The sequence below is a fragment of the Panthera uncia genome, chromosome B1 (genome assembly GCF_023721935.1).
Source record: "Panthera uncia isolate 11264 chromosome B1, Puncia_PCG_1.0, whole genome shotgun sequence".
Lineage (NCBI taxonomy): Eukaryota > Metazoa > Chordata > Mammalia > Carnivora > Felidae > Panthera > Panthera uncia.
Genome location: NC_064811.1, coordinates 3,657,729 through 3,666,849, shown reverse-complemented (window position 1 = coordinate 3,666,849; position 9,121 = coordinate 3,657,729). Strand labels below are relative to the sequence as shown.

Sequence of the window (9,121 nt, the reverse complement as noted above, 5' to 3'; positions counted from 1 at the left end):
TCTCCCCTCCCCTCTTTTTCCCTCCTACTCCCACCCCATCGCTAATGCTCTATCTCAGGTCTGCAGATATATCTGCAAAGTGTAAAGCACCAGATATTTGAGGCTTCGCAGGCCAGAAAGATGCTACGTAGGTGCTTTAAGAGCAGGAGACAGACTTACTCTTTCTGATGAAATTAAAAATCCAAAAATGGGGTATGACTTCTTTGTAATACAGGTCTACTAACAGAGAAGAAGGATGCTTTGGGGAGGGATATTTTGCTGATTGGGGAACAGCGTTCACGGTTCTCATCACGGACACAATCGCAGGCTGCCATCTGTAAAGCCATTCCCCGCGTGCGCCCATGCAGGGCGGGGTTTGGCCCGAGGGACAGAGCCTGGGACTCCTGCTCCGTCTCAGCCCCCGAGCGTCCCTGCCTCCCTGCCTCTCCCCCTGTGCACTCCCTGGGGTCTCTCCTCAGCTGTCTCCCCCTGCACTTGCTGTCCCCTGACACCGAGGCCGATCGGAGGCTCTGAGCGGGGGCTCCTGGCTCCCACGCGGGGGGCCTCAACCCTGCACTATCTCATTCTGTGCCTGGATGCCACAGACGTCAGTCACGCTGTCCCCCACCTGGACGGCCCCTCACGGCCGGTCCCCTCCTCTGCTCTAGTCCACACCGGAGCTGGGCAGGAGGCCTCTCAGCCCATTTCCAGGTCAGGAGCCCGAAGCTCAGAGAAGGTCAGCGACCTGCCCGCACAGACCCGGGAATCAGCAAGGAATCCGGAACCAGCCCGGGCCTGTCCACCCACGCTTGGCCCCAAACTCCTAGCGAGCACGCCCTTGCTCTGTCTTTCACCTTCTCGCTCTCCCTCCTTTCCTTGCCCTCGGGGAGCCCCCGCCCGTGAGAAAGTGCCCCAGTTACAATAACTGCTGGACGGTGGGCCTGCCAGGCCTGCAGGGCTGAGGGCGTCCCTGCTGCGAGCCAGCGAGCCAGCGGGAGCCTGGGGCAGGCAGTGGGGTTTCTCGGCCTGGGAAGCGGCCTCCCAGAGAGACCCAAGGCTCAGCATTCACCTCTGAGCTGCTAGCAAGCAGCACGGAACCATTTTCCCTGAGAAAGTAATGACTGTAATCATTCGTCAGGGTTCCCATCCCCGCTAGAGGACTCAGAGGAACACAACCCCAGGCCCACTGCCGTTTGCTAGAAGCTACTTGCAGGAGCCCCCCTCCCGGGCCCCCCCCCCCCCGCAGAGCCTCCAGGGAGGCCGCTGGGCTCCCCCCAGACCCGGTTCTGCAAGGCGTCTTCACAGCTGCTGCACATCCCAGCCGGCTGGGGGAGAGGGCACGAGTGACGGTGGCAGGGGGAGGGCGACCAGGGCCAGGGGGCCGCAGACAGGGGCACGCTCCACGGCCTGTCCCGTCCCAAGGTGTCTCTGTGCTGGGCTAGGAACGGGGTTCAGGGGATCCCAGTCTTGTCCCTGTCCCTGAGGAGCCCTGCCCATAGTTGGGGGGGGCAGCCATTGTAGCAGGCTGAATGGGGACCCCAAAACTATATGGCCATGTCAGTCCCCGGAACGTGTGACCGAGACCCCATCTAGAAAAGGGGTCTTTGCGGCTGTCATTGAGTGAAGGCCCTTGACATGAGACCACACTGGATTGTCCAGCTGGGCCCCAGATCCGGTGACGAATGTCCTTTGGGGACAGAAGAGGAGATACGGGCCCAGAAAGGCAACAACGTGAAGACAGGGGAGAGGTTGAAGAGATGTGGACACAAGCCCGGGGCACCGGGAGCCACCAGAAGCTGGAAGGGACTAGGGAGGGTCCTCCCCTGGAGGCTCTGGAGGGAGCGCACCCCTCCCACACCTCGGTTTTGGGCTTCCGGCTTCCAGACAGTGGGGGAACAGATTTCTGCTAGGTTAAGCCCCCCTGTTTGTGGTGCGTCCTTACAGCCACCCCGGGAGTGAGTCGTTCCCGGAAGCGGGCGCAGGTGTTAACACATCGCTTTTGGGAGCCGGTGCAGGTCTGCTCAGACCCAGCCTGGGGCGGGCCCGGCCCGTCCCTGCCATCTGCCATCTCGGGGACGTGAGGTTTCCGTGCTGTTTACTGCTGGGCATTCTCGTGGAGACCAGCGGGATAGGACAGAGAGATTCCTGAATGAAGCGAGCCAGCGCTGGCCAGGTCCGCGTGCGATCTGCCCTCAGGGTGTTGGGGGAGGCCTCTGCACGCAGCACTGGGCCTCCGGGAGGCAGAGAGATGGCACCGTGCGCGGGAGAAGGGGCTGTGGTCCGCACGCCCTGGGCCCCCCTCACCTCCGGAGCGTGCCCGGTCAGCCTTGGCTCTGGGTGAGAAGTGAGGCCCCGCGGGCAGAGCTCTCGGCGAGAGGCTGGCTCACGGTGCACGCTCTGTTGTCAGAGGGCTCCGGGCAGGTGTTCACGACTTTTCTCGTTTTGCTGTCCCAGGTCCGAGGGGTGAAAGGAGTCTTCCTGGCAAACCAAAAAACCAATGGGAAGGTGGTGACACTTATAACCTACAACAAGGGCCGCGACTGGGACCGCTTGAGGCCACCCAGCACGGACATGAACGGAAAACCAACCAACTGTGAGCCTGTGAGTCCCTCTCCCGCCCCACACCCTCCCCGGGGTGGGCACAAGTCGTCCCTGAAGGGGCCCTGGGCGTCCCGGGGAGGGCCCCGTCTGAGAGACAGGAACCACGGGCTTCTCTGGGCGTCGCGGAGAGGGTCCAGGGGAGCCCCTTGCTTTACTGGAGGCTTAGCTGGAGGTCAGAGAGGGAAGAAGCATCAGTCAGCACTTAGCACCACACGGCTGCGTAACAAGCGGCCAGCGACAATCCTGCATTCTTCAGCTCCCGGCTGAGCTCAGCCACGCGCTCTGTGCACCTTGGCAGGGCCCCGTCACAAATGTGGGGGTTGGTTGATTTCAGGGCTGGTCTGCTCCCTGTATCTGGCCTCCTCCTCCCGGGACCGGCCCCGGCACACTCTCATGGCCGTGGCCGAGGTGCAGGAAAGTGAGCAGACACATGCCAAGTAGACAGGCCGGCACGTAGGACCAGGGAGCGCATCCCCAGTGGGGGTGGGCCAGGGCCACAGCCCAGATGTCGTGAGCTCCAGGCCGGTCCTGCTATCCCAGGGGTGCCCGTCCCGTGAATACCAGCGGAGGCCGTCCCGCTTGGCCACCGGGAGATGCGGGCAGCACGCAGGCCCGTGTCTGTGAGGCTGGACAGATGGTGTGCTACGGGGGCCTGGCCTGAGAGACGGGCTGCTCGGCGCCCCGCAGACTTGCCTCTCCTCGCTCCCTGGGGAGCTCACCACCGCCACCAGCACCCGTCCTTCCCCAGCGGGGGAGTGGGGGGCGGTCTGGAGTTCGAGCAGCACAGGGCTGCAGCCTCCGGCCAGGTGCCTCTGTCAGTCGGTGCCTCTGTTGAAAAAGGAAACAAGATGATAAAAATCGGTGCCTGGGCCTCGCGGGGAGGACAAGAGAGAACAATGCACGGTCTCTGGTGGGGAGCAGGCTGGAGAGGCAGAGCACATCCCGTCCTTTCCGGACTGCCCCCCTTCCCACGCCGTCCTGTAGTCTGGAATGCCTTCTTCCTTTTCTTCGTCCAGCAAAGTCCTATTCACACTTGAAAACCCTGCCCGGATACTCCCTCCACTGAGAAGCCTCCACTGGGCACACTTGCTCCTCTGTCTTCCACTGGCCCTGACTGTAGGTCCTTTGCAGGTAGGGACTGCGCTCTGGGGGTGCCCGAGGCCTTCTGTAGCTCTGTTCTCTCTGCACAGAAAGAATGACAGTGTCTATTTGACAAGGATATTCTTTCAACAAAGATAAACGGGTACCTACTATGTGTAAGGTGCATTTCTGGGTGTTTGATGATTATTTTTTTTAAAGAGAGAGAGCATAAGCAGGGGAGAGGAGCAGAGGCGCAGAGAGAGAGAGATAAAGACAGAGAAAGAGAGAAGGAATCTTAAGAAGGCTCCGTATTCAGCACAGAGCCCCCAGCACTGCAGGGCTCTATCCCATGACCCTGGGATCATGACCTGAGCTGAAATCAAGAGTCAGACGCTCAAACCGACTGAGCCACCCTGGCGCCCCTGTTCTGGGTGTTTAGAAGACGTCAACACCCCAAACACATCCTGTCCAGATCTCTGCAGGGCCTCTGAATATGGTAGGCCCCCCGCCCCACCGGCCATGGTGTGGACACAGCCCAGGCAGAATCGGTTCCTTCCTCTACCTGGGGACGCTGACTCCTGAGGTCCCCCGGGGCAGCAGCCTCAGCCTGGCGGGGACGTCCCGTGAGCCCAGGCCTGGGCTGCCCTTCACCTCCTGCGCTCAGCCCCCGACGACGCCCTCCCCGCTGGTACGGGAGCAGAATAGCCCCTGGGACCCGTGTGGAAGACGCATTCCCTGCCGCTTGTGCAAACCCTTCTGAGACAGGATTGCCGTGAAGGGCTCATTTCTGTGTTGTCATCATCAGCAGAGTTAGGCCATATTAATCCGTCAGAGCAAGCTTTTGCCAAGAACAGAGTCTCGTCTGCGGCCGCGCAGCGCGGCCAGGAGATCACCTTCGTGAGATGTGTGAACAGAGGCATGAGGAACAGCCGTAACCGTATCACCCAGAAATAGCAGTAATCGGGCATTTTCCCTGACAATCTTAGCGTAGATGCCGTGAAAGAGTCATCATAGGGACCCTGACACGTGTGTGATTTGTCCTAACTCTGGGTCACTAGCCCTCCCCCCCCCCAACCCCGGGGCCATCCCAGGGCTCCGCGGGGAAGGTTTCCCTGCCGGGACGGGGACGCCTTACGCAGAGGGATGGCACGATCAGATCTGTTTCCGGAGAACGCCTATTTGGAGGAGTTTTGAATCTGTTCACACCTTAATTCAGAATGAAAGCCCAGTAGGTCTGCAGCCCTTCTCAGACCTGGGGCTGAGTCACGAAAGGCACTGAGAATGGGGAGCCGGGGGTCCCCATGGGCCTCCCTGCGTGGCCCGCCTCACACCCACCCAAGCCCCCGTGGGCACCCGGGCCCACCTCCCCCAGGATGGGACATTCAGCAGAACGGGACTCCTGTGACCGCAGCCTCCCCTTGGAGTCTCCCGCCCCGGCCCCTCTCTGACCTCAGGGTGTCTGAGCGCCCCGGGGTCGGCCCCCCACGGTTCTGTCTCGCCCCGCCCACCCAGCCCTCCATCAGCTCAGTCCAGGCGCGGCCGGAGGGCTGTTGTAAGGCCTTGTCTCAAGCTGTCGAACCCCAGCAGAGCCCCCCACACACAGCAGCTCCAGGACCAGCTGAAAGACATTCGTCAGCAGGCCCTCCGGGGCTCCGAAGGGGACCCCAGCTCTGCCTGCACCTGCCAGCATCCTGTGGGCCACAGCTGACCGCACGGAACCCCGAGGAGTGTCCCCCTCTAGGCCCAGACAAGTACCCAGCATCCAGGGTAGTCCACTGGCGGGCGGGGGGGAGAGGCAGCCGGCTTCTCCGAGACGGTGCCTCTGCCGTCGTGCTCTGCTCCCTGTGCATGGTGATTTTGTGTGCACAGTGCCTCGGGGGACGTGGGCAGGCCTGGTGGCAGCCCGGGGAGGCCCTCCTGGCCCACCGGGGAACGTCGGGCTACTTCCCCTTCTCTGCCACGTCCCTGGTGAGGCTCCTTTTTCTTCTTCTTTTTTTTAATTTAATTTTATTAGTAGTATTATTATTTCTTTTTACGTTACATCCCAGTTAGCATATAGTGCAACAATGATTTCAGGAGCACAACCCAACGATTCATCCCCTACGTATGACACCCAGCGCCCATCCCCACAAGTGCCCTCTTCGGTGCCCCTCGCACATTGAGCCCCTCCCCCTCCCCCAACCCCTCCCGTAACCCTCAGTTTGTTCTCCATGTTTATGAGTCTCTTCTGTTTTGTCCCCCTCCCTGTTTTTAGATTATTTTTGCTTCCCTTCCCTTATGTTCATCTGTTTTGTCTCTTAAAGTCTTCGCATGAGTGAGGCCATATGATATTTGTCTTTCTCTGACCAATTTCACTGAGCATAGTACCCTCCAGTTCCATGCACGTAGTTGCAAATGGCAAGATTCCATCCTTTTTCATTGCCAAGTAATACTCTGTTGTATATGTATACTACATCTTCTTTATCCATTCATCCATCGATGGCCATTTGGGCTCTTTCCAGACTTTGCCTATTGTCGATAGTGCTGCTGTAAACATGGGGGTGCATGTGTCCCTTCGAAACGGCACACCTGTATCCCTTGGATAAATGCCTAGTAGGGCAATTGCTGGGTCGTAGGGTAGTTCTATTGTTAATTTTTTGAGGAATCTCCATACTGCTTTCCAGAGTGGCTGCACCAGCTTGCATTCCCGCCAACAGTGCAAAAGGGATCTTCTTTCTCCGCATCCTGGCCAACATCTGTTGTTGCCTGAGTTGTGAATGTGAGCCATTGTGACAGGTGTGAGGTGGTATCTCATTGTGGTTTTGATTTGTATTCCCTGATGATGAGTGATGTTGGAAACACCTTTTTCTTCTGACTTAGAACTCTCTTCTCCCCCTGGGAGCCGCCCTGCCTGCAGACGTCGCAGGAACGTCCCTGCCCCGTGTGTCTGGTCACCAGATGGGGAGGGGGAGAGAACTGAGTGGTCTCACCATACCCCCTCACCAGTCTGCTCTTCAGGCACAAGGAGTCAGGGGGAAACCCGAACTGGGAAAGTCTTAGCACACTGGTGTGAGGGGGGCGGGTTCGTCCGTTCGACCCAGCCCCCGCGCTCCTGGACGGCACCGGGCTCTCCTCTACTGACTCTGACTTGCGCTCGCCTTCAGCGCGGGCCCCCGGGTCTCCGTCGGGAGGGACGCCAGCACCAGATCCGCTACCAAAGTGGACTTCTGCAGAGGGGAGGGGCCCGCGCTCAACTCATCACCTTTCTCTTTTTTCTTTTTTACAGCTTTGGGGACAAATAACTCACACACCATACGGTTCACCCACTTAAAGTACACGGGTCAGGGGTTTTCTGTCTACTCACAGAGACGTGCGGCCGTCACCACAGCCCGTTCTAGAGCAATGTCGCCCCAGAGAGGACCCGGTCCCCCACCCCTCGCCCCCCAGCCCAAGCCCAGCCCCTGGCCGCCGCTGGTCTGCTTCCTGTCTCCATAGACCCCCTGGCCTGGGCATCTCGCACGAATGATCACGCTGCCTGTGGCACAGCTCACACATCTTTAAGGGCCCAGCAAAGACGAGCGAGCCTGGTCCCAACTGGACCGGGCCCTGGGGCTGCCACCTGGTGCCGCCTGACCCGGGTCGGCGTTTCACTTTTAACTTAGGATAATCTAAAATGTGCTCAGTCCGTGGCCAGAAGAAAGTGCCCCAAAACATACAAGGATGAGACGAAGCATCTCAGACAGAGGTCAGCAGGTGGGGTGATGTATCCCCGATTAGCAGTGTCTAAATTAGAATTTGGATCCCTGAGTGCTCAGTTCCGCGGTATTTCTAAACTGGAGATTTTTCTAGGAAATAAAGAAGGCCAAAGAAACGATTACTTTTCTTATAAGTAAGCAATTAAGCAAAACCTTGTCCAGGGGGAGAGCTGGACCCCGACGTTCTCTCCAAAAGCTGTGCTGTGTTAATCCAGTAATCCTGTGAATTAGAGAAATGGAGACTCAGAGACACTGGGCACTTTTTCCAGAGTCACACAGCTTTCAGGGGGTACGAGGACTCAAAACCCAGCCCCTCCTATGGTCCCACATATTCCAGGTCTGTGGAATGCCCAAACTGGGGACTCCAGGAAGGTTGCCGCCCGAGTCTTTAACCCAAGAACCCATTTGAGGTCTGATGTGTGACGGGAGCTCTGGTGGCCCTCCTCCTCCGTCTCCTGTGTGTCAAGGTCGGCTCAGCCGGCTAGACCCCAGACCCTATCACCTCTCAGCCTTCGAGAGGGATGAGAGAGGAAACTGATGTCGGAGGCCTCTGTGCAGGCAACCCCTGGGGCGTGGCTAAGTCACTGCCCGTTGCAGCCTCTGGCGCCCTGGAGGGTGTTATGCAGAGACCTGGGACCTTGTCCTGTGGCTCTGTATTCTGTCATGGGGCTGCCAGAGGGCTGTGGGCAAGAGTGCGGCCTTGAGCCTCTGTGGCCTGGGGAGACTCAGGGAGGCCACAGTCTACGGAGCACATCCTTCTCAGCTCGTCTGTTCTCCCCGGACCCCCAGTCCCGCCCAGGGGTGAGCTGGGGTGCAGGCGGCCAGGAGACAGGAGAGGGTAAGGGGTCTGTTCCTGCTCCTCCTTCTGGGAGGCTCCTGGCTCAGTGACCCTGGGGAGACAATGCAGGCTCAGAGTGTGGACACTGGATCCAAGCAGCCTGGGTCGTCGCCCCAGCTCCACCACTGCCCTTGGGTGTGTTGCTTAAATGCTCTCTGCCTCAGTTTCCCCACTGGTGAAATGGGGATGGGAGTGGGGGATGTGGAGAGTGTCAGTGACCCACACCTCACGTGGTGCTAAGCTCGGTGCTGGCAACAGAGGCAGCTGTCAGCCGATGGGAGTTGCCACTGAAATGATTATTACAATGGGTTTTCCTGCCCCTCTAGCCAGGGCACCCCCCAGGGCCACCCTCAGGGTGCCCACTGATGCTTGCCAGTGGGCTCTTCACAGAAGGCACAGGGCTGAGGGTGTGTTACAGCCATTATCTGGTGCCTGGGCTGCTGTGGATGGATGGATGGATAGATAGATGGATGGTGGTGGATGGACAGATGAATGGATGGATGGGTGGATGGATGGATGTGGGTGGGGATAGATGGATGGATGGATGGATGGATGGTGGATGATGGACAGATGGACAGATGATGGATGGATGGTGGATGGGTGGATGGGTGGATGGATGAATGGATGGATGGGTGGGTGGATGGATGGATGGATGAAGGGATGGATGGATGGATGGATGGATGTGGGTGGGGATGGATGGATGGGTGGCTGGATGGATAGATAGTGGATGGACGGATGGATGGATGGATGGGTGGATGGATGGATGGATGGACAGATGGATAGATGGATGGAGGATGGATGGATGGATGGATGGATAGATAGATGCTGGATGGACAGATGAATGAATGGATGGGTGGATGGATGGATGTGGGTGGGAATGGATGGATGG

The 9,121-nt window shown here is 58.9% G+C and overlaps 1 protein-coding gene across 1 annotated transcript in view; it reads left to right on the top strand.

The window, feature by feature from the left end:
- SORCS2 (sortilin related VPS10 domain containing receptor 2) overlaps nt 1-9,121 on the top strand; it is a 262,786-nt gene that overhangs the window by 217,996 nt on the left and 35,669 nt on the right. The window contains exon 9 of the mRNA XM_049632622.1: nt 2,434-2,580. Coding sequence (XP_049488579.1) covers nt 2,434-2,580 — 147 coding nt within the window. The remainder of the gene's footprint in view (nt 1-2,433; nt 2,581-9,121) is intronic.